This window comes from Passer domesticus, chromosome 7, assembly GCF_036417665.1.
Source record: "Passer domesticus isolate bPasDom1 chromosome 7, bPasDom1.hap1, whole genome shotgun sequence".
In the NCBI taxonomy this organism is placed as follows: domain Eukaryota; kingdom Metazoa; phylum Chordata; class Aves; order Passeriformes; family Passeridae; genus Passer; species Passer domesticus.
Genome location: NC_087480.1, coordinates 6,080,513 through 6,108,400, shown reverse-complemented (window position 1 = coordinate 6,108,400; position 27,888 = coordinate 6,080,513). Strand labels below are relative to the sequence as shown.

At 53.1% G+C, this 27,888-nt stretch overlaps 2 protein-coding genes across 3 annotated transcripts in view; one reads left to right on the top strand and one right to left on the bottom strand.

Annotated features, from left to right (window-relative positions):
• AR (androgen receptor) overlaps positions 1 to 17,194 on the top strand; it is a 41,471-nt gene extending 24,277 nt beyond the window's left edge. Inside the window, exons 3-8 of the mRNA XM_064426584.1 lie at positions 1,411 to 1,527; positions 7,012 to 7,299; positions 9,347 to 9,491; positions 10,239 to 10,369; positions 10,570 to 10,727; positions 10,997 to 17,194. Of these exons, the coding sequence (XP_064282654.1) occupies positions 1,411 to 1,527; positions 7,012 to 7,299; positions 9,347 to 9,491; positions 10,239 to 10,369; positions 10,570 to 10,727; positions 10,997 to 11,152 (995 nt within the window). The 3' untranslated portion in view covers positions 11,153 to 17,194. The remainder of the gene's footprint in view (positions 1 to 1,410; positions 1,528 to 7,011; positions 7,300 to 9,346; positions 9,492 to 10,238; positions 10,370 to 10,569; positions 10,728 to 10,996) is intronic.
• Positions 17,195 to 21,850: 4,656 nt separating this feature from the next.
• The window catches only part of OPHN1 (oligophrenin 1), a 49,972-nt gene continuing 43,934 nt past the window's right edge, over positions 21,851 to 27,888 (bottom strand). Inside the window, exons 20-24 of one of the 2 annotated variants that reach the window (XM_064426580.1) lie at positions 26,874 to 27,167; positions 26,016 to 26,181; positions 25,025 to 25,075; positions 24,261 to 24,311; positions 21,851 to 24,107 (exon numbers count right to left, since the gene is read on the bottom strand). In XM_064426580.1, the coding sequence (XP_064282650.1) occupies positions 24,269 to 24,311; positions 25,025 to 25,075; positions 26,016 to 26,181; positions 26,874 to 27,167 (554 nt within the window). In that variant the 3' untranslated portion in view covers positions 21,851 to 24,107; positions 24,261 to 24,268. Of the gene's footprint in view, positions 24,108 to 24,260; positions 24,312 to 25,024; positions 25,076 to 26,015; positions 26,182 to 26,873; positions 27,171 to 27,888 lie in introns of both variants that reach the window. The other variant, XM_064426581.1, reaches the window with a different exon arrangement.

The window sequence follows — 27,888 nt, the reverse complement described above, 5'->3', positions numbered from 1 at the left end:
GTGGCCTCAGTGCTCAGTGCCCCGGCACAAAAATAACTCCAAGTAACCCAGTTTCAGCTGAACTTCTTTGTTACTCATCCTCCTCCTCAATGAGCTGCTGAAAGGGAGGATGGTGTTTGTGCTCCCTTTAGGGTCCTTAGGGATTTAGGTGTCATCAAGGCTTGCATGAGTATCCTTCTCTTGGGAAATGAGCCAGGGAGAAGGTGAGAAGAGCTGTTCTGAGGACAGTGTTAAAATGATTTAACAGGTGTGAGATGTGGTGAGTAATGCAGGTGATACTGAGGCACAGGGGTGGCTCATGATCCACTTTGAAGGGGACAGTTCTGAGAAGGTCAAACATGGGGTGTTTGTGCAGCCCCTGGGCTCTGTGGGAGGAGTGAGCTGGGTGCTGAGCCCTGCCAGAGGGGTCTGTGGGGGTGACAGTGGCAGCTGGTCCTGCCAAAACTGTGACCAGGCACAACTGGGGGGACCCAGGAGGGGAGAGTGAAAGCCTCAGGCAGTGGCAGTGAGGGCAGCAGTGGGGGAGGTGTGGGGGATTGTAAAATCTGTGCACCAAAATTGGTGCATCTCATGTCAAAACTGGCACATTCAGGGGCTGGATTCAGCCTCATCCTGTTCATAGATTCCTGGTTCCTCCAATAAGGAGTAATAGGGCTCTTCCTATAGGAGTGCAGAAGGTAACCCCTTGCAGGACGATGAATAAAGGCCATGGGCTGGTTTCCCATGTGGGCTGCCTGTGGGTCTATAAGCTGCAGCTCTCTGTTGTGTGATGAGTCCACTTTGGTTTGGAGCAGCCTGAAGAACATCAGATAAATCCTGATCCAGTAAATGTGTTCAGACTTGATAAGTGATGATTCTTGGATTGTCTGGCAAACAGGGAAGTGAAAAAAAGCTATGGCCTGGAGCTGCACAGGCTGCTCTCCGAGCAAGTGCAGGCTGAGTCTGAGGTATGGGTGACTCCCACCAAAAGTAACTCCTGAATTTTCTTCACCTCCCCAAAACCCACAGCTGCACAAGGTCCCCTGTACAGGGAGTTGCTGGTCCCAGTTTCCTCCTGGCTGACAGGGTGGCATCAGACCCCTGAGGAGCAGCAACTCCCCAGCCCCAATATCTGTAACCTGGAGACAACAGACCCAACTGGTATCAGTGGGTTGCGCAAAAAATAATTCAGTCCCAGAAAGGTCTGTACAGCATCATGGTTCTGAGGGGACTGATGGGTGAGTATTGTGGCAGAAGGATCAAACTGTGGGGTTTGGTTTGGTAGAAAACCACCAGAAGCCACGCAATAGATGGACGACATTTAAAAAAACAAGAACCAACTCTCCAGGCCGCCCTCGGTGATCCCAGGAGAGCCCAGCCCGTGTCTCTGCTGTCACCCAGCACCCATGCTCTGTCTCTCTGGTGTTTCAGGTAAACAGAAGTACCTCTGTGCCAGCCGCAACGACTGCACCATCGACAAGTTCCGGCGGAAAAACTGCCCCTCCTGCCGCCTGCGCAAGTGCTACGAGGCCGGCATGACGCTCGGAGGTACGGCCGCGTCCCCGCAGGGCCTGCAGGGTCACGGGGGAGGACAGGCAGCAAGGGGAGGCCAATGGGTGCACCCCCAGGAAGTGTTGTCGGGGTTTTGATACCTGGTGAATGGCGGTAGCTTTTGTTTGCGTTTCGGGAAATGTATTTTTTCCCTATTTTTCAAGCCTTGTGAATCTAGAAAAATATCAACAGCAGGGTGAGTTGGTTCTGGCTCCTGGAGCCTCAGAGCAGAGCACTCCCCTCTTTTGATGGGATTATTCCAAGGCAGAAAGGAGAAATTTCTTGATGAAATTACAACCTCTTTTTTTTTTTTTTCTGCATGGAAGCTGCTCCTGTGTCCCTGGTGAGGGTCCTTGTTACATCTGTCTCTGTTCCCAAACCTGTAGCCCTCCAAAACTGACGGTGCTGATATCCAAAATCTGAGTTTTTCTGCTCATAGTCTATCAGGTAGTGTTGATCACTGGGTGTCTCCTTGTTGAGTTCATTTGATGAAATTCTTCCCTGTGTGGTGAGGCCCTGGCACAGGGAGCCCAGAGGAGCTGTGGCTGCCCCACCCCTGGAAGTGTCCAAGGCCTTGGAAACTTGGACAGGGCTTGGAGCAACCTGGGATAGTGGAAGATGTCCCTGCCCATGGGATTGGATGATCTTTAAGGTCCTTTCCAACCCAAATCACTCTGTGATTATGTAAGGATGCAAATATCCTGAAAAGGGGGGCTGACAGACCTGTCCCTGCTGGGAAGCCCTGAACTGAGGGAGCTTTGGGGCTGCAGAGAGGAGCCCTGGCAGTGCCAGGCACAGCACAGGGGGACAGAGGCTGCCCAGACTGCTTGGGTGGGTCAGCATTTCTGGGTTAAATCCTGACCCCATTGCTGGGATGGGCTGAGCCTCCAGAGCTGCTGGGCTGCAACAACACTGTCTTGAAGGACTTGTTACTGAAGTGGCTCTGGTTTGTGACTCACCAAGGAGCAGAGGGTTTAGTTTGATTTCTCCCCAAAGGTCCCAAAGGCAGTGCAGTTCTCACTCCCTTTTCTTAGCTTATTTTAAAGTGCTTTTTTCTGGTGAAGTTTCCATAAGTAGAAGACATACATCAGCGTAACCCTCTTCTGCAGGACACACTGACAAAATTAATGCTAATACGGATACCCCGCTCCCTTCTTTTTTCTTCAGCTCTTTGGGTCACCCTGACCTGTTCTGCCTGGTCTATTTTACATTTGGTTTGGATGTCGGTGTAAAGGCAATTGTTACAAACAGGCAAGCTTGTGGTTGCCCACAGTAACCTCTCCCACAGCGGAGGCAGGGCGTTTGAAATCACTCCCAAGCTCCAACCAGTTGTTTTTAACTGGTGGTTAATTACAGTCACTGATGGGGTACATCCCCGGCAGCCCTGCGGCTCTCGTGGGGGAGGAGGAGGAGGAGGAGAAGGGGGAGGTGACACACTGAATGCCTTCTGCAGGCTGGGCTCTGGAACAGGATGGCAATGTGTTGAAGCACTTCATTATTGATTGAGATCACAGTGACCTGCAAGCTGGTATCCACTAAGCAGGATCTTCTCTCTACAGAGGGGGAAAAGACATTGTAGGGAGGGAAAAGGAAAAAAAAAATAAGAGCAGAAAACCAGTGATAATGCTGTTTTAGTGTGTTGGGTACTACTGGTGTGCTGCCCTGTGCCCCCCATCCCACTGCGCCTGTGCCTGCTGCTGGGGAAGATGCTGCAGGGATTCTGCCAGCCCTGAACCTGGGAAATGTCCTGGGATGGGCATGGTTGTGGAAATCCTGCCAGTCCTGAGCCCAGGAAATGCCCTGGGATCGGCACAGCTGCAGGGATTCTGCCAGCCCTGAGCCCAGGAAATGTCCTGGGATGGGCATGGTTGTGGAAATCCTGCCAGCCCTGAGCCCGGGAAATGTCCTGGGATGGGCATGGCTGTGGAAATCCTGCCAGTCCTGAGCCCAGGAAATGTCCTGGGATGGGCATGGCTGTGGAAATCCTGCCAGCCCTGAGCCCAGGAAATGCCCTGGGATGGGCATGGCTGTGGAAATCCTGCTAGCCCTGAGCTCAGGAAATGTCCTGGGATGGGCACAGCTGCAGGGATTCTGCCAGTCCTGAGCCCAGGGAGCATGAGAGGTGCCAGGGGCCATTCCTGTGGGGAACTCCAAGCTCCTGTGCCCACAGCCAGAGCTGGCAGCCACCTGAGCTGCAGCCATGTGGGTCCTGGCTGGAGCAAAAACTCCAAACAGGTGTAATTCCTTTCATTTTGTTTATAGTAGAGCTAGAAATCTCCTGCAGTGACAGCCAAAAGCTTGTGAAAGCCCAGGCTTGAGGCATGGGTGTGTTTAGTCCTAATTCAGGTTCAGCTGCTGGGGGCAGAGCAGAGCTCATGTCTCACCACACAGTGGGTATTGATTCCTGCCAGAGGGAATTTGACACAATTTTTGCAGAGCCATTGCAGTAGTTACAATCAGTGTTATGTTGGCTGTACCTGATTTTTCATCTGGTCTGCCCTTGACTTACAGCAATTGGATCTTTATTCCAGCTTGGTTTGCTTGATTAAAACCCCTAATTTTATTGATTTTCTGTCCCCACAGTGGGTATTTGTCACCTGTGACTCAATCACCCTTTTGCCTCCTACACAGCCACCCAAGTGACATTCCTTACCTCCTTGCTCCAAGATGTGTTGTCAAATCTTCAGTGTCCTCATGGCTTTTGCAGTTTGCCAACACCTGTCAGCCCTTGTCTGCTGACCTCAGTCCATCTGTTCAGGGATCATCCTTAATGTTCATCCCTATTTTCCCATCCACACATTGCCATACAAGCTGGTTGAGTAAAAATGGTTACGTCTGGTTTTGGGGTGAATGTATCAATGAGCCACCCCTGTAAGAAACAAACCTGTCTGATGTTCTTTCAACACTTAAATTGCCTTTGAGATGTATCACTAGGGGGCTTGCAATAATTCAGCAATACTATCTACTGTTACATCCTTCAAGTTCTTTTCAGTCACGTGGACCTGATTGACTCAGATCTCTTAAATGTGTCTGCCCCAACCAGTAATGTTATTATTATCAGCTGAAATTGTTGTGCCAGACAAGATTGATAGCTCGACAGGTTCAGGTTTTGACAAGTCTGGTGTGAAGTTCATAAAAACTGCAAAGGGCAGCAGGATATAAATCAAGTCCTGTTCAGCTCCTCAGTGTCCCACTGGCAGCTGAGCTTGACGTGTGCTGCAGGATCTCTCCATTGTAGCCATGCAAGAGCAGCTTCTTCCAGGTCTCCATAACTTCCCTGAGTCCTGGCATCATGAAAATTGGTGCTGGAGCCCAGAGTGCTCCTTCCTCAGAGCTTTAGAAGTGTCTGTAAGGGAGATGCTTAAAATGTGCATCACTTTGGCCATTGCTCTGAGTGTGCTCACGGGGGTTCTTGCATTGGTAAATATTTTATTGTGATCTATAATTGTGTCCTTTAAGCTTTTTTTTCCAAATCCATCCAGTAGTTCCCCAGAGACCCCCAGGTCAGCTTGCAGGGCTTGGGGCAGTGCTGTGCTGCAGCTGTGCCTCGAGGCTCCCTGGGGCCCTGTCCCTCTGACAGCCAAGCAGGAGCATCCCAATACTGATCCCATGTCCTGAGGTTCCTCCCACCTTGGTTTGAGGAAGTGCAATGTCGACTTCTACCCAGCTTAGCTCATCCTAGAGTAAAAACATTGCAGATGTCTTTAATTCCGATTTTTAAATTTTTGTTTATATTACCTGCTGAGCAGAAGCCCTCACCACAAAGGGGTTTGGCACAGGTGACTGGGTAGAAGCCAGTCTTCACCTCTGAAGGTTTTCTCCACCTGGTAATGTCAGTATTTCAGTGCTCCTGGGATGCACAGACCCAAGGCCTGTCTGGGTAGCACAGTTATCACCCATTGTCACAAAGGAGTCTGGTTTGTGGCTGCAGTTTCAGAGCCAATGCAGTAGGTACTTTTCTTCTCACTTCAGTCAGGATCTTTTAATACTAGATAATTAAATAGTAAGGGAAAAAAACCAAGCATTTAAACCAAACCATATGAGTGTTTTGTACTTGTGGGTTTGGCTTTGCTCACACACATGACCTGGGGCAGTGGTTATTTCTAAATCCAAACTCTGTCACAGGCTGCCCCAGTGGAGTCACCATCCCTGGGGGGATTTAGAGATGTGTGGCTGTGGCACTTGTGGGTTAGTGGTGGCCTTGGCAGAGCTGTGATGTTGGAGGCAAGGGACAGGAGGCCATATCAAACGTATGGCTGATGGCCAGAGGCCATCATACTGTGCTGCTGCACTGTTTTCCTCTTGCTCTCCTTTGTTTTTATTAATCCTTTCTCCTCCCATTTTACAGAGAAGCCTGTCTTCATTACCCATACAGCAGATCATACAGAGTACAATGCTTAAAATCGTTTGGAGTTAATTTACAGAGCTGCACTTTGATTTGGCATTTTTATGTTTTGCTGCTTATTTTTCTAATTACAGCTGAAAGGAAATTCGAGATAAGTATCATATAATGAAGGAGCCAAAACCCCAAGGACAACTGGTTTGATGTTGTATTACCTGCTGAAGGAAGCCATGGGCTTTTGTTTTCTAATTAGTTGGGGTTTGGATTTGGTGAGGGGTGGCAGGAGCAGGCCACCTGTGCTGAGCAGTGTCATGCTGTTACCAGTGAGGGGAATACAGACTCCCCAAGACCTCTGGTGTCACACCTCTGCAGTGCTGGTGTGCCAGCCGTGGTTAAGAGCCAGCTGTATGTGGAAAACACCTTTTCATGCTGGGCACAGGCAGAGCCACCTGCTGCTTTGGTTTCCCTGCAAGCTGCCTGCTCTGCTGATGCACAGCAGAGTGAGGCCACCCAGCTCAGTCCATCCCCCTCGGTGGGGACTCCAGGGAACCAGCCCTGGAATCACCTGCTGGCTTCTGAAATGTGTTTTCTGTGATGTGTGTTTGGGAGAGCCTGGCTGTGGGCAGCAGGCATTGCAGGGAGAAGGTTTTTATCTCAGATGCTTCCTGCTTCTGCCCTGGTCTGGGATGGAACAATCCCACTTGGGCATCCAAGTGCAATGTTTTTTCTCCCTGGAACATGACTGTGTATTGAGTTTATCATCTTGTGTTGCTCCTCTTTTTGAGTGCATACAAGCAGTGGCTTGAGTTGAGTCAAAACCTCTTCCCTCTCTTCCCTGGATCTTCCTTTCTGTTTTTAAGTGGGAGTTAGAGACTGGTCATTGCAGAGGATGTAAATGATGTCGGTTCTTTTCCATATCAGATCAACAACAAAATGGATTTTGTCACACAGTGTGTTCTCCTCTTGTCCTTAGGTGAGAACCCCAATGCCAGGGCACTCCTTGGGCAGTGCCCACTGAGGGAGGAGCTGCTGCTGGTCATCACTTTTCCTTTCCTCGTAACTACAATGATGGAGCCAAGAAGCCCTGACATTTTTTAACATATTTTTAAGTATCACACTAAACTGTATTATTCCCACAGCCCGCAAGCTGAAGAAACTGGGAAACCTGAAGGCACAGGATGACATGGAGGGAGCCAGCTCGTCCAGCCCAACGGAGGAGCAAGCTCCCAAGCTGGTGATGACACGCATTGACGGCTACGAGTGCCAGCCCATCTTCCTCAACGTCCTGGAGGCCATCGAGCCTGGCGTGGTGTGTGCTGGCCACGACAACAGCCAGCCTGACTCCTTCTCCAACCTGCTGACCAGCCTGAATGAGCTTGGGGAGAGGCAGCTGGTCTACGTGGTCAAATGGGCAAAGGCCCTGCCAGGTGAGGAGGAAAGCGAAAAGTCCCCTCTCAGTTCTAAAGCCCATCTGCACTGCTGGGGGCAGGTGCACAAGGGGTGGTCTGCAGCCCCTGTCCCATCACACAGCTCCTGGGGAACCTTCTCCATGGGCAGTGTGCCTGTCCCCTGCCTGGAAGCAGCCTGGGACTTGTCTCTAGAGGGGCTGATGGTGGGAGAAGGAGCTGAGGGGTGATGGAATGTGTTGGAATTTAAACTCTGGGTTCAGATAGCTCCTGGTCAGTGATACCCTGTGGGCACAGGGCACTTCCCCCCATGGCAGGGCTGCAGCTGCTCTGGGCTCAGGGTCCTGCTCTTCTCTCCCTCTTTCCATGGAGGTTTTGCTCCACTTCCAAGCCGTGTCTGCCAGCCCTGCAGAGCTGTACTCTGGACAAGGATCAGCCCTGTCCCAGAACCCACCTGAAGTGATGAAAGGGTAAACAGCAACATGGCAGAAGAGCAATGCAGAATCCCAAAGGGCTTTTCGTGGCAGTCACTCAGGTTGCCCATGTGACAGCCTGGTGTGATATATTTGTGATGCCAAAGAGAGGTAATAGGGGTCAGGAATTTTCCAGATGCTGCTCAGCAGGTGCAGTAAATGGAGCATCCCGGTGAATGATGTGTTCATTGAGCTGGATTTGCAAGGCATCTCTGCAAGGTTGGTGACATGCTGCTGTTCCACCTTGTAATCCTGGAACTGAGTGAGTGGGATTGCAGAGGGCTGAGCTCAGTCTGGGCACAGCAGGACCCAGCTCACCTCCCAGCATCCCAGTCTGGGATGGGGCCAGCTCCTGCTGCCTTCTGGGACACCAGAGGAAAGAGGGACCCCACTCCTCCTGTGTGTGGGCTGATGCACAGTAAGTTTGCCATTCTCTGCCAAACCCTGGTGATGAGCTGTGCTCAGGTGTCTGACGTTCCCAGGAGTTTAGCAGCCCCCTAGACTGGCGCTCCCAATGGCATATTGGTCTGCACACCCTTAACTGCAGAGTAGCCCATTCTGTTTCTGCTATTCTTGAGTCACTTGGCTTGTAAAACCAGGGACAAATCCTGCTTCCTCTTTGGCTTGTCTACACCAGGCATCAAGATCCACAGAGGCACCACCAAAGCCACCTGGCATCCAGGGCTGAGGCTCTACCACTGCAGTGGTGCTGATGGAAAGGGAGGGTGCTGTGGGAAATGAGTTCTATCATAAGCACCCCTTTATCAGAGGGTTTTACTCTCCTGAAGTGCACCTGATGCCCGAGCCCTCAGTGTGCAGCAGTGTCAGCTGCTGCCCTGCTGCCCCCCGGGGCCAGTGCTGACTGTGCCAGGGTGGCATCTGGGCAAGGTTCATTCTCCAGCTTGTTTGCCTTGAAGAGCTCTCCAAAGCACAGAGATCCTTGCCTCAATGGGTTATAATTATACACTGGAGCTGTTAAATTGCTTTAATATTTGATTGAAATAATGCATGATTGCCTTGAAACTCAATTATATTTGCCTATTTACAAGCATGTTGAAAAAAACAGCGTTGGAGGTGGTGTAAGCATGCCTGGGGTTTAACTCTGGGCTGCCATCTGGGAATGATAATCTGAATTTAGTTGCTATTTTTGTTTCTCTTGCAATGTAGCTGAGGCTTCCATGCTCATTCCCACAGTCAAGAGATCCATGCAGTGTGTATGGGGCAGAAACCAGAGCACCTGCAACCATGGTGGGAGGCCTAGGGGCTGCCTGCTGGCTCTGAGCATCACATTAAAATCCAGTTACTTAAATTTGGTGAAGTCCTAATGGGACTTTCTCCCCTCTTTGTCTCTGAAGTTCCCTTTCTTCCCTTCCAGGGGCAGGTTTGTGCTTGTCTATCCTTGATTCCCAGTCAAGGTGGGAGCTCCATGTCATGACTCTTGTCCTGAGACATGAGCTGGCTGAGCTTGGGCTGTGGACTGACCACCTTGTCCTAAGAGAAGCGCTGCAGGAGAGCTGGAGTCTGCCTGGCAACAGCCCTGGAAACTGCAGGAACGCAACAGTAATTTGTAACATGCCTCCCTCGTTGTTTATTAGGATTTCGCAACCTGCATGTGGATGACCAGATGTCAATAATCCAGTACTCTTGGATGGGCCTGATGGTGTTTGCTATGGGCTGGAGATCCTTCACCAACGTCAATTCCAGGATGCTTTACTTCGCTCCAGACCTGGTCTTCAATGAGTAAGTGTGAAACCTCAGCCTAATGCTGGGCTTTGGAGGTGATAATCCACACTTAGAGCAGTTACACTGAGCTGCCCAGCCCAGCCTGGCCGAGCCCAGCCTGCTCGCCACTGCCACCACCCATGGTGACCTCCAGGAGCAGTGAGGGCACTGTGATGCCTCTCCAGATCCTTCTGCCTGCTCCCTCAGCCTTGCCATGGGCTGACACCCACTGGGGCAGCAGCAGAAGCTGGTGTGGGTTAAGGGGCTGCTCCATTTCTGCCTTTCTGCTAGGGGCTTTGAATTCCACCTCTGTTGGTCAGCTAGGGTGAGCAGAGATAGAGACAAAATGTACTGTAAGGTCCTGGTGGGCTCTCCTTGGTGTACCACCAGCTTGGAGCTGGGGAGGGTTTGCTGGCACGTAGATAGAGGAGCCTGAACCCAATAACCAAGCACAGCAGCAGGCAAACCCCCACCTGCCTGGGAGCTCCAACTCGGCCTCATATCCCTCACAGACAGAAATGTTTGGGAAATCATTGCAGTCACTCTTCAGACAGACGCTGCATGCCCCTTGTAGCCATCTGTGTCCAGTGAGGATCACACACAGAAAATGCTCCACTCCTGCATGTGGCACCCCTGGGACAGAGCTCGGGCCCTTGGCAGCAGGGTGTGCCAGGCAAGGGGGGGTTTTCTGGGTGAGGGAGTGTCCCCCCTGTCACACACGTGCACTGTGGGCTCCGTGCCATCTGTACCATCTCACCCTGGCAGGTACCGCATGCACAAATCCAGGATGTACAGCCAGTGCATCAGGATGCGGCACCTCTCCCAGGAATTTGGGTGGCTCCAGATCACACCCCAGGAGTTCCTCTGTATGAAGGCTCTCCTCTTCTTCAGTATTAGTAAGTGTCCACACCCTTCCCTCCACAGAGCATCAGCATCTGCTGCTGCATTGCCTTGAGGCATCTGGTGCTTTTCCTGTGCCTGGACTTTCACTTCCCAGGAGGAGGCTGGGGGTATCCCCTGCTTCAGCCTTCCTCCTGCTCTCCTGTTGTTGTCACTCTCTGGGCTCCTCTCACAGTTTCCTTCCCCTCCTACCCAGTTCCAGTGGATGGCCTGAAGAACCAGAAGCTCTTTGATGAGCTCCGCATGAATTACATCAAGGAACTTGACCGTATCATTGCCTGCAAGAGGAAGAACCCCACCTCCTGCTCCCGGAGGTTTTACCAGCTCACCAAGGTCCTGGACTCCGTGCATCCGGTAAGAGAGGACAGGGAAATGTCCATCTGCACACCTAATGTCCATCTAAATGCATAAGAAACAATATAAAAAAGAAACTTTTCACAGTGAGAATGATCATTCCCTGGAATAACCTCCCCATCATGGGAGGAGTTCAGATGCAATTGGAGAGAGCACTGGATAGTCTCACCCAGTTTCCCTTTCCCAGGGAAGGTGGGACCTCTGTCATGTATCTTCCCAGAGAAAGCACTGCCCTGGGACTTGTTTAACCAGCTCTCTTCCTTTCCCAGATTGCCAAGGACCTGCATCAGTTTACATTTGATCTCCTAATCAAGGCACACATGGTGAGCGTGGACTACCCAGAAATGATGGCCGAGATCATCTCTGTGCAGGTTCCCAAGATCCTGTCTGGAAAAGTCAAGCCTATCTACTTCCACGCACAGTGATCTTTCAGAGGGTTCCCCGTGCTGCCACCCCCATTCCAGCCATCTCCTGCCTGTTACTTCTGCACTACTGTCCTGCAGTGCCTTGGGGAATCCCTCTGCGGTGGTGGCCAAGGGGACAGGCAGTGACAGACCTGCTGGGATTCCTGAGATTACTATTTTCCTGAGGTACCTCTGAACTGAACCCCTGGCGCTGACCTCTGCCTGGCTCCAGCTGCTCACGGTGCTGGACAGGGACTGCTGGGGGCAGTGGCACCATGTCTGAGTGTTCTCCTCTGTTTGTCACTGTGACTTCAGCAGCCCAGGGCCACGGGACAGCAGAAGAAGTGCCAGCGGTTGGTGGGTTTGGGGTGATTTTTATAAAAAGAATACAACACTAAGCAGGTTGCAGCTCCGCGTTTGGGTGTGGGTTGTGTCGCCAGCCTCCTTCCGGATGTTTTGTTTGCATTATGGTGCTGGGAAGCAGATAAGTTCAAACATTGCAGAAGAGGAGCAGAGCAGAGCTGGGGGACAAGGCAAATCTGTGGCTGAGGAGTTCACAGGCCCTGCAGCCACGGTGGGATCTGCTCTGGTCACTGGGCCCTGGGACCGGCCTGCAGTGCCGAGACACGAGCGATGGAGCGGACAGGCTGCAGCAGAAGGCCTAAGGAAGATCACCTTGGAGATCCCCCAACCACGGCTGCCTCCTGATCTCCACCTGGCATGTTTTTCTTACAGCCTGTCCAGCTGGGTCTTGGTCTGCCCTGCAGACCCCCGGTGCTCAGCAGTCACATTCCTGTCCGTGCCAGCTCCTGCTCCCTGACAAAGCTGAAGCCACCTCTGAAAGTGCCTGATGCCCTTGGACCTCACACCTGCCTGGCTCCCCTGGGCACCTGCAGCCCCTGCCCCACACCTGCTCTGCTCCTGTCATGGCTCTGCAGACTTGGGATTCCAGCTATGCTCTTTCCCTTCATTTGTCCCAAACATTTTGTTCCAACTATTTTTTCCAGTCCCAGCAGATGAGTGTTGTGGAGCCAAGACCAAAGCCAGGGTGTGTGGGACCTGTGGGACCATGGGTCTCTTCTCTGAATCCTGTCCATGGAGAGGTGGCTGTGGGAACTGGCTGCTGCCACTATGGCACTTTTGGGGCTGCAAGGGAAGCACCAAGAGACCCCCTGCCCTTGGAGGCAGCACACACAGCTCCTGCTGATGGCAGTGGCTTATTGAGCCCAGGAGGAAACCACTGTGCATTCACTGTCCCATGTGCATGGTCCTGTGTGCACCACACCACCTACACACCATCCCTTACACACCATCCACACACCATCCCTTACACACCATACACACACCATCCCTTACACGCCATACACACATCATCCCTTACACACCACACACACCACCCCTTACACACCACACACCCCGTCCCTTACATGCCATACACACATCATCCCTTACACACCACCCACACACCATCCCTTACACACCACACACACCATTCCTTACACACCACCCACACCATCCCATGTGCACCACCCACACACCACCCCTTACACACCACACACACAACATCCCTTACACACCACCCTCACACCATCCCTTACACACCACACACACCATCCCTGACACACCACACACACCATCCCTTACACACCACACACACAACATCCCTTACACACCACACACAACATCCCTTACACACCACCCACCCACCATCCCTTACACACCACACACACAACATCCCTTACACACCACCCTCACACCATCCCTTACACACCACACACACATCCCTTTCACACCACACACACAACATCCCTTACACACCACCCTCACACCATCCCTGACACACCACACACACAACATCCCTTACACACCACTCACACCCCATCCCGTGTGCACCACCCCACACACCCAGCCTGTCCCAGCACACACACAGCAGCCAAGCCTACGTGCTCTGTGGTGTTTTAGTTCCCCTCTTCCTGCACATCCTGAGTACATCAGAACCACCTGCCCAGACCCACACAGGCTGTCCGTGACTGCACATGTCAAGGTCACACATGCCATCATGGGCTGTGACATGGCCTGGCATTACCAACCCAGACATCTACGAGGGATTCTTGTGCCAGCACAGACAAACAGCAAACTCTGCACCCTCCCAGGGCAGTGAGCACCCCCAGAGCCCTGTGCCCACCCTGTGCCCAGCTCTCCAGGAAATGCCATCATGGTACAGATGCTCCTTTACACACTTGGAGTAAAACAAACAATTTCCCTGATGCTTTCCAACCTTTTGACGGGATTTTCATTATAAGAAGGAGTGGGGAAACACCCCTATCAAAGGGGAGGATCTTTCTTTGCAATGGTTTTCCTTCCTCTGCTAGATACGGCTGTGATCCTGCTCCTCCTGAAATCCTCTCATGCAGGCAGCAGCAGAATCCATAGGTGAACTTTCTGGCTGGCAGCCAGCGGGTTGCTGCCCTCAGAGGCTCCCCCATGCCAGGGGGCTGCTGGCATTTTCAGTGATGATGTGAGCTACAGATATTTGCAAATGAACCAGTAAAAAATTCCAGCTGGTGCATCCCTGTCTTCTGGAAATTTCCCTGGCTCTTCACAGCAGAGCTCGGTGAGCAGATGAGTGGTGATTCCCAGTGCCTGTTACCCGCTCAGGATGGCTCCAAGCACTTGGAACAGCAATCTGGGAGAGCTTCGTGCTTCACACAGGCTCGTGCCAGTGAAGGTTTGGTTGGGTAATGAGTGTGGCAGTGTCCTGCTGGGTGTTCATCTGCTGGGAGAACGAAAAGAGGCCAAACCTATCAGGGATTTGCCCTAACCCTGCTTGGCTGGTGGGAGCACCATGTGAATGAGAAGTGGGGGAGCAGGGGAAGGATTCTGCATCACCTGCCCCGTGTGTGTCACCCGGTGTGAAGCTGCTCTGGACAGCGAGTGCTGAGCAAGGCAGGAGCTCACGGGGGGCACCCCCAGCCCAGGACAGAGGGGCAGTCAGGGGCATTGAGGTCACGTTCTCTGTCTCTTCACTATCACAGTAAACTTGTGCAACTTGTTCATTCGAAAGTTGGGTTTCTACAATATGATTACCAGGAAATGTGGGAGCCAGGACTCGCAGCACCTGTGTGTGTGTTTTTCCTGAGGGAATTAATGCTGTTTCCATGTGGATTTTCATGAGCTGCTGCAGGAACTGGGGAAGAAGAGGCTTTAAGAAATACCAAAGTCCAACTCCTGCCATTTATCTTTATGCTTTTTTGGTTTTTTCTGCATTTTCTTGTCTGTTTTTGCTTTAATAAAGCAAGAATTTCACTGCGTTCACAGTCCCAAAGAAGTTGTCCCTGAGGCTCTCCTCAGGCTGGCTGAGCCCTGGGCTTGGGCTGAGACCAACCATCTCCATGTTCCCATGTGGATTCCCTGACTCTGCTCTGGCTCATCTCCGAGGTGTGGGGGGTTCTGAGCTGGCTCAGTCTGGGCCATGGCTCAGCCCAGCAGCTCCTGGCCAAGGCAGCAGATGGAGGACAAGGGGAACAGACGTTGGCATCTCCCTGGGAGCAGCATTTGTGCATGGATGGGCACCATTCCATAACAGAGGGTGTGGGATAAAGGATGCTGCCTTTCGTGAGGGCAGGAGGGGCTCTTCCTCAGCCCTGTGTCATGCCAGAAGCAGTGACACAGATCAACTGGTGCAATGGCATGCAGCATTCCCAGGGCAGGAATCACCAACCTGTGCCCACCTGAGCCTGGCAGGCTCCTGGCAGCACCCCCTGCCTCAGCAGGGAGCTCAGCTCAGCAGGAGCAAGAGCCAGGACAGCAGCTCTCTGCTTGGAGAGGCTGTGGTTGAGTCTGGAGAGCCAGCAGCATCCACATGTCACTGCCATGATGTCCAAGAGGCCCTTTGTGCTTGGCTCAGGGAACAGGGTGTTCGGTGAGGGAGCTGAAGCTGGGGCAGGACCCTCCCTGCAGTACCACTCCTTGCTCTGGGCCGTGGGGTTGTCCCTGTGGTCTGTAGGGAATGCTGAGGGGTACCTGAGGTGTCACCAGCCTCTCCAAGCAGAGAGCTGCTGCCCCCAGTCACCTCCCACCACCAGCCAGCCCTGCAGTCCCTGTGCTGTCCCTCCCCTTGCTGAGCTCTTGCCCTGGATGCTTCAATAACATAATGTATGCTAAAATTATCTATCTCTGTATAAAATAAAGGCATGGCCCATTTTCTATTGCTAAAGATATCTATTTAGTGGCGTGCTCTAAGAGTCCTCTCTGGTTGCACACTGAGATACTGGATGCTTTGCAGGAGATGAGTCAGAACGTGCCAACTTAATGGAGACTTTTAATTATTTTTCTGGCTGGGTGCTGCCCAGTTGCAAAGGTTCCCCCCTTTTGTGGCATGCACAGAGCACACACTAGCACAGGCTGGGGTTGGTACCGCCTTCTCCAGCCTTCCTGTGTCTTCTTGAGGTTAAACAGGGACAGTGTTTGCATTTGAGGAACAACGGAGTATCCCTTGTCTCTTCCCTCTTTGACTTGCACAAAGTGTCCTCACACATTTGGGCAGAATGCTGGGGTTACAGAGAGTCTGTGTTCCACCCGTGGCCATGGGCACTGGGGGTGGCCGTGGGCAGGCAGGGTGTCCCAGCCCCTCGGGGTGGGTCAGAGCCCCCCCTGCCCACTGCTGCCTGCTCCCCGTGCTCCTTCCCTTCAGCAGCAGAGGGATGCTGTGCTTGTGACTCACTGAGTAAGTCTCTGCACCCACATAAACCCTCAGCAAGTGGATAAAAGCTGCTCTCTGTGCTGGATATTTGGTGTTCTGTGGCAATTTTATGCTGTTTCTCTTTGTTAACATGTCTCTGTAATAATAAGAGTAATCTATTTGATATATTTTACTTTCTTTGTAATAAGCCAAAAAGCTCATTGCTCGTGCCTTTTTGCCTGGGGGGGCTTCCCAGCCCACAGCTGTGTTCCTGGGAGTAACAAAGGCCAGTCTGCAATTGCTCCTTCCACCAGAGCTGGGGGAAAGACAATCCAATGAATGCCAGAAGAAAAAGAGCCAGCAGCCTTGGAATGGCAGAGAGACTTTGGGGTATGATGCTGGTTCTTTCCTGGGGCCTGGCTCCAAGGTGAGGGCTGAGCATGATATTGGGAATGCCTTGGCCCCATTTCGGTGGGATTGTGACCCTGGAGACCCCACAAACCACGTGATGCAGGTGCAGAGCACACAGCCTGGTCTGGCCTACTCTGGAACCGCAGCGCTTTGCCCAAATTATAGCATGAGCTGAGGGTAAATTATCCCAGAGAAGGAATTAGATGGATTGCTGACACAGCTGGTTTTGTTTTTCAGGATTTTTTTTTTTTTATAATTGGAACTGAATGCATTGGATAAGGAAGAGAGAGCCCCAGAGTGTTTTGGTACCTTGGGGGCTGGACGGTGGTGACAGATGCTGCTGGGCCAACGGGGTGCAGTGCAGGATGCCCTGGGGACAACTGCAACTCACAAGTCCCCATGTGGGGCTGAAGGACATTTATTTGTGTAACCAAAGAGAGGGGCCTGCCTGACACCCAGGTAAAGAAACCGATGACACTGGGCTGGGGGTGAATGAAAATTCTCCTTTCTCTTTCAGCCATGCCTGGGGCCCACGTGAGCCCCCAGCCATGCCACGGGGTGGCCCCTCACGCTTGGTGTTCAGTTCCTTTTGTAACCTGAAAATCTGCTGTTGTTCTGAGTCCAATAAATGCAGAATCCGGTTTGCTGGAGCTCTACCCTCTGCCTGCATTTGGCTTTTGTGTCGATTTTGTGCATGAAATCGCTGTGGGTGTGATGGCTGCCAGCAAGCAAAGGCGCTGGGAATCAGTGGGTCATTTGCCAGTAGAAGAGGCTGTACATTGGATCATTGTAGGCTTTCTTTCACACTCAGATTTCACTTTAACCACGTCTGAACTCGTAATTCAATTACATATCAATTGGCTAATCCTTTCATATATTCCTCTTTGGGTCTTTTAAATTGAATTTCAGTTGATTAATGTATTTCTCAAAGCAAGGAGCTAATAAAGGCCAGTGTCCTCCTGCTCTTGTCATTGTTCTTGGTATCTTTATGAACAGTTGTAAATCCATGCTTCTGCAAAGTCTTTATAAAATTGACCTATGCTCTCCAAGTAATAAAGAAGACGCTTATCAGCCACTTGTTAATTCAAGGCACAGATGTGAATCCTGCCCAGGGCCAAGATTTGATTCACTGAGACAAAGCAATGAGCTTGGGGAAAAAAAAAAAAAAAAAAAAAAAAGAGAAAGGCTCGTTGGGCCACAAATAGCTGGCAATGCCTGGTGTGTAATTGCACAGCAGCAGTCCACACACCGTGCCCTGTGAGCTGAAGAACAGTGTGCCAAGAGAACAAAAACCCTTGGGTTTGTCATCTGAAAGGAACTTGATCCCATCCCTTGCTCTGAGTCACAGTGAAAAATTATTATGTTATTTTCAAAATTCAACCTTAGTGGACACCGAGCAGGCCTCAGCTCCCCGGGGCTGGTGTGGCAGGTTGGGTAGCTGCCAGCATGTCAGCCCCAGTGTCACCTGCCAAATGGCAGTTGGACACCAGTGTCCCCAGGGACATTCAGGAGGAGCCACTGGTCCAGCACCTCATGGGAGGATGGACTTGGTCCCTCTGTGGCCACATCCTGGGCTTGCACTGGCCTTGGCCTCATGGCCCCAAACTCGTGTGGCTTGAGCAGTGTCTGTGGGAGGACAGTGAGGCCACCACCTGGGGGCTGCTGGGTCAGAACTGAAGCTGAAGAAGAAATTCACCTCACTCAACTCCTTCTGCCTCGCTATGCTCCAGCCACCTCTGCTGCACATCCTGCATCCCACATCCTACACCCTGCATCCCCCCTGCACAGCTCATGGGGACCCTACAGGTCACAGGGAAGCTGCTGCCCTCTCTGACCATTCCTAACTGCTGTGGCTGTGGGGCCTGGCAGCAGGGTGACAGCCACCATGGGGATGAGCCACACGCCAGTGGGCTCCAGAGCTGCCCTTAGAGATGCCTTGGCTCCCCGGCAGAACAGCACGCCAAGCTCACAGGAAAAAATCCAGTTACCATAAAGAAGAAGTCAACTGAAAACATGGAAACATCATGGAAACCCCCAAATTGCCCAATACTTTAAGGTAATTTATTTGTTCTTGTCCTCATAGCAGAAAGTGGGGTATTTTTAAAACAGGCAGAAGTTCTGTTTCCTAAAACAACTGACGAGTTGTGTCAAAAAGCCCTTTCAGCAGCGGTTCCCCTCCCTGGGGGTCTGGGAGTGTGACACTGTGACCCTGCTGTGCTGGCAGCCAGCCCTGTGTGCCTGCCATGGTGTCAGGGCTGTGCCTGTGCTCCCAGGACGAGCCAGGGACAGCCACAGACCGCAGTGGGGTCACAGTGACTCGGGTGCCCTGACAGAGGGACATCAGCCAACGCTGGGGTTTGCTCCTTACCCACAACTGCTGCTGCTTCCCTCTGCCAGCGGTGAGCAGGTGCCAAGGGGAGGGCAAACAGGGCCTGCCTGGCATGCCCCGTGTCCCACCCCACAGGAACAGGGTGGGCACAGTGGCACAGTGTGGGTAGCATGGTGTGGTGGCCACCAGGAGAGCCTGTGGGGCCAAGGCACTGAAGGGAGCTGGGGTGTGCTCTCCTTGAGCCAGGTCTCATAAGCTCTTAGAGGTCTGTAACACACCCAACTCTATAACAATTTGGAGGCATAAAAATCAGCAGGATATAACACTCAGCTACCTTTGGAGGTATAAAAATCAGCAGGATGGCTTCTGTTGCAGGGTTGGAAACAAAAAGGTTTAATAAAAGGCAAAATAACAAACAGAAAAAGCGAGCCAGGTGCAAAAGGTTCTTGCTCCTGGTAAAACACCCCACAAAAGCAATTAGCTTCTTTGTTCACTTCTTTTTCTAGTAAATTGCCCAGGCAGGACTTTTTGGCTTTTGTCCAATTAGCTACCCTTAAGTTTGAGGTGAAGTCCCGTAGGCCTGTGAGGTGGCTTTTCCCTAACTGAGGAGAGAAACTCCTGGGCTTCTGTCCTTTTTTAGGGGGCAAAGGATAGTTTTGTCACTCTGTCAGGAGGGGGCACATTCCTACAGTGTGCAGGACACAGAGTGAGGAAGGATGGAGCTCTGGCAGGATGGAGCTCATGGGGATTTGCTCTCTGAGCCTTCATGGGCATGGCCCATTTTATACAGGATTTCAAGAATCTTCAGTAGTTCTGCCTTGCGGGAGCTCTTAGAGACACTGGCAGAGGCTTTTAAAGCACTTCTTAAACTTCTGAAAACACAGAAAATGGAAAACTTTATGGCCTTTAGTGGTTCAAAGCGTCTCCTGATTGTTTAAGCCAATCAGGATTTTTTGGAGGTCCAACCTGATTTACAGCCATGTGTAAGGGCCAAGAAACCTGCTAAGGGCTGCCAGGAACCCGCCCAGCTCAGGGAGCTGCTCCCAGCTCGGAGCATCCAGATGGGTAATGGTGCAGTGGGATGGGTCAGGGAGAACTACAGAGCTGAAAACTACGGCTCTGATCCTCCAAGGAATCCCACGTGGGTGGATTCCGGCGCCTTCTTGGGTCTCTGTGTAGCACATAAATTTCAGATGTCAGTGCTCCACTAAGTATATTTCAATTCTAAATTTATCACACAGATGTGTCTGCTGCAGAGTCTTTGGCCTCTTCAAATCTTCCTCTGGGAAGAACTCACTGAGGCTCAAGCTCAAGCTTTGGAACTGCTTGTTTTGTTATCTTCTCTCTATAAAATCCTGAAAGGTTTTACTTGTGCTGGAAAATAATTTTCTCACTCATATTAAATCCAAATGTTTTCTGTAAGAAAGCAAGCCAGGCACCTGTGGGTTGGGAGACAAGGATGGTTGGGGCAGTGCCTCAATGCTTGCTCCAGTTCACAATCCCTTCATACAAGGCCTAGTGAGGAAAGGAAACAGTTTAGTTCCCCAAACGCCGCTGTTTTGAATGCATCCAGCCCTGGAAAAGTTACAGCCCCACAAGGAAACTTTGGAGAGAAACAAGAAACCAGAAAAAAACAGCGGAAAACCCTCCAGCTGCTGCTCCTGGTGCATTGTGTCCGTGCCTGCTGTGGGAGCGCTGCGGCTGCTCGGCCCGGAGCCAGGGCACGGCACAGGCCTCTGGGAGCTGGCAGACCTGGCACGGCACGGGCCTCTGGGAGCTGGCAGACCTGGCACGGCACAGGCCTCTGGGAGCTGGCAAACATGGCACGGCACAGGCCTCTGGGAGCTGGCAGACCTGGCACGGCACAGGCCTCTGGGGGCTGGCAAACATGGCACGGCACAGGCCTCTGGGAGCTGGCAGACCTGGCATGGCACGGGCCTCTGGGAGCTGGCAAACATGGCACGGCACAGGCCTCTGGGGGCTGGCAGACCTGGCACGGCAGACCTGGCATGGCACGGGCCTCTGGGAGCTGGCAAACATGGCACGGCACAGGCCTCTGGGAGCTGGCAGACCTGGCACAGCAGACCTGGCACGGCACAGGCCTCTGGGAGCTGGCAGACCTGGCATGGCACGGGCCTCTGGGAGCTGGCAAACATGGCACGGCACAGGCCTCTGGGAGCTGGCAGACCTGGCACGGCACAGGCCTCTGGGGGCTGGCAAACATGGCACGGCACAGGCCTCTGGGAGCTGGCAAAGCTGGCACGGCACAGGCCTCTGGGGGCTGGCAAACATGGCACGGCACAGGCCTCTGGGAGCTGGCAGACCTGGCACGGCACAGGCCTCTGGGAGCTGGCAAACATGGCACGGCACAGGCCTCTGGGGGCTGGCAGACCTGGCACGGCAGACCTGGCATGGCACGGGCCTCTGGGAGCTGGCAAACATGGCACGGCACAGGCCTCTGGGGGCTGGCAGACCTGGCACAGCAGACCTGGCACGGCACAGGCCTCTGGGAGCTGGCAGACCTGGCATGGCACGGGCCTCTGGGAGCTGGCAGACCTGGCATGGCACGGGCCTCTGGGAGCTGGCAAAGCTGGCCCTGCTGCACCAAGAGCCCGCGGGTGGGGCCGGGCCCGCGCAAAAGAATTGCAGGAGGATCCCAAAAACGCCGACCAGCCCTGAGCAGGGTGTGGGTGGGAACGCTCCCCTTCTCCAGCTGGGGACCCTCACGGCTGCGGAGGCAGCGTGGCTGTCCCTGGAACACCCTCTGGAGCGGTCTCCTCTGCCAGGCTTCTCCAGAAATCCGGGCTGCGAGATTCCCGTGTCAGAGAGAGACGCTGTTCTCTCCTGGGAGAGGGCTTGCTGTTAAAGAAAAGCAAGAGGCCTGACAAGCAAACACTGGTGCACAATGTCAGAGTCAAAAGGGGGGGGGAACAGATGTGAGGAAGGGAAAAGTGGCTGGATAGATGGAAAGAAGCCATTGGTGGTCACAGGAAAACTGGAGTCTCAGTGACCCACGGCACAGGACGCTGCCCAGGCACTGCAGCAGTGCAGGAATATTCAGCCTTGGCAAGGCACCTTCTCCAGTCAGGAAAATGCAGAAAACCAGCTTTGGGGACTGCAAACCCAGAGTGGGGCTATGGCAGAGCCCAGGGCACTCCCAGTCCCATGGACACAGCCCTGTGTGGCCTCCCTGGGGCACAGAACTGGGCCCCACAGCAGGCATGCCTGCAGAGGGGGAGGCAGTGGGGGCAGCGCTTGGGCCTGGGGGGAAGAGGAACAAAACACACCGAGATGGTTGTTTCACTTCATGGAAACTTTATAAACACTTGCAGTAACCTAAGCTTGTACACATCACAATGGCTCCAGGGCTGATGCTGGGGGCTGCACAGGGCGATCCCACATTCCCAGCTGTCCCTCCTGGGCCACTGGCAGCAGGGACTGTGTCTCATGGCAGCAGGAATTGGACCCCACAGCCCCCTGCCAGCACAACCAGCATCCCCACCGCTCTAACTGCTGGTCCCCAGTGTTCAGCTGCACCCAGAGGTGCAGGAAAAATCAGCACAGACATACAAGTGACAAAGAACTTTAAAAGAACACCATGAAATCGTCTGCAAGAAGCTGCCTGTCCCCACTGCTTACACTGTCAAACCAAACCACCCTTGGATTCTCCCTACCCATGGAGCCCAGCTCTGTCCAGGGGGTCTGTGCTGGGCAGTGGGCACAAGCAGGAGGAGGATGTGACAAAGCATTGTTCCCACAGAATGTCACCTCTAGAGCCACGTGCATCGGCACAACCCAAGGAGCTTCCCAAACTGACAGGATTGAGGGGCCCCCAAAGCAAGAAAGACAGTTGGGAAATGTTTTTGTGTGGGAGCCACAGGCCCAACACCCCAACAGGGCCAGGGGGTGATGTGCTGCAGGCAGGTGGCCCCAGTGCCAGGCTGCTCAGAGCAGCTCACTCCAGCTCAACTCCATCCTACCTGTTCAGAGATCCCTGATCAGAACCACTGTGTACTGTCCTTGAGTGAGGGGCTGCAGCAGGGGGGGCCCAGCACAGCCCCAGGTGCTGCCATGCATGTGCCACAGCCTCAGCTGCCACAGCACAGGGCTGGTTTGGTTTTAAAGCCACTTTCATATGCCAGGCCTAAAGGAGGGAGCAGCTGAGGCACTGCTGAAGCCAAGGGAGTGAGAGCACCATGGACATGACACACGTGAGCTGTGTGCCACTCAGCAATAAGAGACACGAGGTCACACAGAGGCAAAGTGCCAGGAGGTGGGAAGGACCTGCACCTGGCAGGACACCATGCTGGAGGGAATGGAGCACCCGGGAAGCAGCTGTGGGAATGTTTGGCCACTGGTTTGCAAATGCTCTCAGCACCTAAAGAAAAGCATTCAAAAGAAGAGAGTCATCTTTGGGAGGGTGGAGGAAGCGGGGAAGCAACTCTCTGCCGTGCACAGGCCTGGAGCTGGGCCCTGGTGGCAGCTGGAGCAACAGACAAGCCTCTGCTACAGAGGACCTGGCCAGGGCCACCTCCCAGGCCAATGGGCATCATCCACAGGGCCATGGCTGAGGGACAGGCTGGGCATCTTGTACTGGAAATGAATAAACAAGCAAACAAGAAATTGGGCAGTTCTTAAAAAAAACAAAACAACAATGGGTTTGACCCACAAACAGTGAGTTTCAGATCCTCAGCACCTCTGTGCTGGCCACCACAATCACCCAGGATGGAGACTTCTTGGTGGGCCTGTGAGAAGTGGATCTGGTGGGAGTGTGGCTCATTCAAGAGGGGGCAGTGGAGGAAGAGGAGGAGCACCTGCTGCCCCCTTGCCCCAGCTGCACCCTTGGAGGCTGCTGACCCGAGGCTGCTGCCTGAGAGCTGATCCCAGGCAAGGCTGTGGCCATGGCTCAGGCCGAGCCCCTGGCCAAGCCTGTCTGTCAGTGCAGTGTCCCAGGCCAGGGATGTCCAGGAGGAGATGAGGAGACATCCCAGAGAGCTGAGCACAGTGATTCCCCCATCCCTGCTCAGTGTCACCATGGGCAGCGTTAGCAGGCACAGCTGTCCCACACACTGACACTCACCAAGTGAGGGACACAAGCACAAAGGAAGGAGCTTCTCAAGGCAAGCAGGGCAAGAGGGGACTGCAGCTGTTTTGCCCTTGCATCCAAACACAGGGACTCAGCCCCTGTGCTGTCCAAACATCCTTTTCAAGGCGTGTTTCCCAAAAGTGAGCAGGTGAACAGGGGCTCCACTCTCCCTTCCACGGGCGGTCCGTGTCCCCCAGCCCTGCCCATGCTGCCATCACCTGCATGGCACACATGAGAGGAGAGGGAGGAGAGGTGGCAGGGCAGTTCAACACAGATGTATGGGCAGGACCTGCTCTCCATTGTGGTCTCCCTCTCCTAATTTCTTGAGCCACTTGTGGCTCGGAAATCATCGTCCGGTAAGGTAGCTGCTCTCCAGGGCACTGGGGCTGGCAAGGCTCAGCTCTGACTCCTGGGTCACAAGCACAGAAAGTCTCCTGGGTCCAGCTGGGCTGAGGTGTGTTTACAAAGCCTGGAAGAAGAAAACAAGCTTCATGTTCTGTGCAGAAGTGCAAACCCACCAGTAATGGCAGAACCACTGGAATCCCACAACCCCATAAATGCTCATTTGTCTTACATGTCTGCTTTCAGTTTATCATTTGATTTGTTGTCATAAACACGGTACCTTTAGTCTCAGCTCTCATCACTTGGGATCCTGCCTTGTGGTGACGAAGAACTGCATAAAAGGAAGTAGAAGAACAGAGAAAAAATGAGTGCAAGAAGCAAGCTCCAACTCAGCTCCACAAGCTCCTCGAGGCTGGGTAATGGGCAGGGAGGGTCTGTTTTGCAATAACACAAATGTTTTCTCCCTCAGTACCAGCAGCAGCAGCTCTCAGACTTACACACAAACCTGCTCTCTCTTGGGCAGAGACTGGCAGCTTTTCAAAGCAGGAAGCTGAGGCTTATTTGGGCAAATATTATCACAAATGGCACCTGCTGCCACTCAGAGCTGAGGGCTTTGCCCATGCTGTGTCCTCATAACCCCCTAGCTCCCTGTCTGCACACCCCCTGTGCTGGACCAGCCATCCTCTCTCAGCAGCTGCTGGGACCTAACCAGTCCTCATCACCTCACCCAGGACCTGATCTTCCCACAAACCCCGAGTACAATGGGCACTACACCATGCAGATCCACACACAAGGTAACAGGGATCCACAGGGATCTTTCTCACTTGGCACATTTACCTTATCAAGTCTGTATTGGACTCACATTTTACACTTTGTGCTCTTTGTTTAGTTCCAGCACTTTAGCTGAACCCCATCTGCTGTTCATGAGTACAAAACAAGGCAGGCCTGGGGCTGGGGCTGTCTGTGCTGGCTGTGTCTCAGAGGGAGCACCCTGTGCTGCAGGGCTGCTGCTCTCCACATGCCACCTTCACGTGCCAGCCTTACCTGCCTGTTCTTCGGGACGCCGTCTCAAAGAACTTGGTCCTAGAGGCCACCCTGCAAAGAAAACAGGAGAAGTCTCTCTTCTGATTCGACCTGGCAATTTGCTAATGAGATCTGCTCTGTGCCAGGGGAATGAGCTGCAGCATTGGCAGAACTGCAGAGATCACCTTCAATTGACAGTTCTTGTGCCAAGGCACAGCCGGGCTCCTTCTGTGCTCGCTCCACCCTCACACCACCTGCCAGCACTTTGGCTGGGCTGCTTACAGAGCCATGGAATCATGGAATCATTTAGGCTGGGAAAGATCTCCAAGATCATGGAATCTAACCTTTGACCAAACACCACCACACCAACTAAAACATAGCACTAAGTGTCACATCCAGTCATTATTTCCGTGCTCTTGCCTATAATCCTATGTGCATCCATGCCCTTTATGGTCTTTCCTTTAGTGTTTATGTGCTCCCACCCATGCTCAACAAAGAGAAGTTAAATTATCCCGGAGAAGGAATTAAGGCAGTTCTGGCACAGAGCTCACCCTCATGGCACTTTTTGTTTTTCTTTAGGTTAATTCCCACTAAAGCCAGCAGGGTTTCTGACTCTTAAAATCTGAAAGAAATCTGAGGATGAGATGAAGCTGAATTCCATCCAGTTTCCTTAAGAAGATCCAAGCTGGATCTTGTCCTGCTCCAGGAAGTGTCTCATTTGAGAGGTTTGCTGGGGGCAGGCAGGGAGAGGCTCAGCTCCACCAACCCAGGAACAGCAGGGAAGGGGATGGGGCAAGGCTCAGCCCAGGGGCTGTGCTTGAGCAGCTCCAAAGCTTCGTGTTTGCCCTTGCTGTGGCCCCACTCCCTCCCTGGCTGTGCCCTCTGCTCAGCTTTCCAAGTGACATTCAAACCTGCACTTGCACCGGTGCCAAGGGGACATCCACAGGCTCCAGCCACTGAGCCCCCACGTGTCCCCACAGCACCAAGCACCCTCCACAGGCTGCTGGCTTACACAGATGAGGGCATCTCCTCTGCTGTCCCTGCTATCAGATCTGGCCTCTGCTCCAGCTTTGGAGGGACAGGAGTCCGGCACGGTGGATCTGGAGGTCTCACAGGGGGACGTGTTATCACAGGCTTATCACCATGGGAACGTGGCTTAGGGACACCGTCACAGTCACCTGCAGGGATGGAAATAACAAACACTGAGCAGCAAGCTCTGGCAGAGGCCGGATATTTATGAAAGGGCACTGAACAGGTCCATGGGTTTAGTTCTGTCCCTCTGCCTCAACACTCTCTCACTGACAGTGGCCAACAGCCAGAATAGAGGGACAGAGTCCAGGAAAAGGAAGTTCCCACACTACCTGTCCCAGAAAAGCTTTCCTGGCACTGGTAACAGGGGCTGGAGCTGGACCTGCAAGGACAAACTCAATGTAGTTGCTGACAGTGAAGCTGATATTTCCTGGGAAAAACAAGTGTTCTTAGCCAAACCCTGTGCGGTGCTGCTCTGTGAACGGGAGAGGAACAGCACAGCTGGTGACTCCTGCAGCTGAGCTTTCATCCTGGACAGTGACACTCACCACCTGTCCTCTCCTCACCTATTTCTTCCCTGACATCCAGCCAACCTTACTATTCACTTAACCCTTAAAAGTCTTTAAGAGTCAAGTCAACAAGGAATGAGTGCCAGACTTTACCCACGCCCACACTGTAGGCTGTTCTCGTCTCCTTGAACACTCCTGCTGAACTACATCAAGAGGACCTACATCGAGAGGACCACCACTACCTCAAGGGGAGAGGCCACCACCTGCCCAGAGAGGGCTGACTTGGGCACCTCTCCTGCCTGGCTCTGGCCAGACCCCTGGCTCACACTCACCCTCTCTGCCAAGGATGCCCGGCCGTGGCGCCGGTCTCCTGGCCTGCAGCGTGGCTGTCCTCAGGGCAGGGCTGGTCACCACCCCGTTGGCCGCCCTGCCGGCTGGCTTTGCCCCTCCATCCTGCAGCCTGCTCCCCAGCTTGCCCAGCTCGGGCTCGGCACGTGCCTGGGGCCGGCTCTCGGCCGGGGGACGCCCCGGCTCGTCCCCCCCGGGCCGGGGCGCGGGCGGGCGGCTGCGGTGCAGGGGCTTGGGGGCCTCCACGCCGCCACCGTTGGGGGTCTGGCTGAGCATCTCTGCTGCGGAGACAAGAGGGCACAGAGCCCTGGGGTTAGCTGTGTACTTCCAAAAGCCGCTCATCCCACCCCTGTTGCTGTGCTGCAGGGTCAGGAGCAAGCAGGAGCTCTGCTGTGAGCCCTGCAGCCTCAGGGCGCTCCAAGGTGAACAAATGCTTCTGCTCCCAGGTCGAGGAAGCATTGAAATGCAAGGCCAGCCCCAACTCCATTAGCAGTCTGGGAGTTTTAAAGAGCAATGTGAATCAGTCATGTTCCGCCGGTGTCACAAAGTGCACTTTACACCTAAACATCATCAGAGCTCTGAAAACTAATGGAGAAAGAGACTTTCCATCTCTTTGGTGACTGTGGAATCAGGGCACAGCCTGCAGTGACAACTAGAGCAAATCAGGTGCAGAAACATGATTTTAAGGTGATGTGCCCTTTGCTGTTAATCCAGCTGACTGTAAGGAAATGCTGAAGCTGTTATGATAATGTCAGAGTAGAACTTGGTCTAGAAAATACCTTCACTGTGTCCTGAAAAAGTTCTTTGGAGTTCTTGCTCTGGATGTGGAACTGCCAGCAGCTGACCAGCTTGAGACCTCCTTAGGCCTCCTGCAGCACAGCCCTCCCTGGCTACTACCCCACCAACACTCCACGCAGCTTTTTGCCTCTGATATCACAAAACCTCTCCTCTGGGCCTCTCCTGTGCCAAGAACCAGCCTTAGTTTAGCTAATGGAGCAT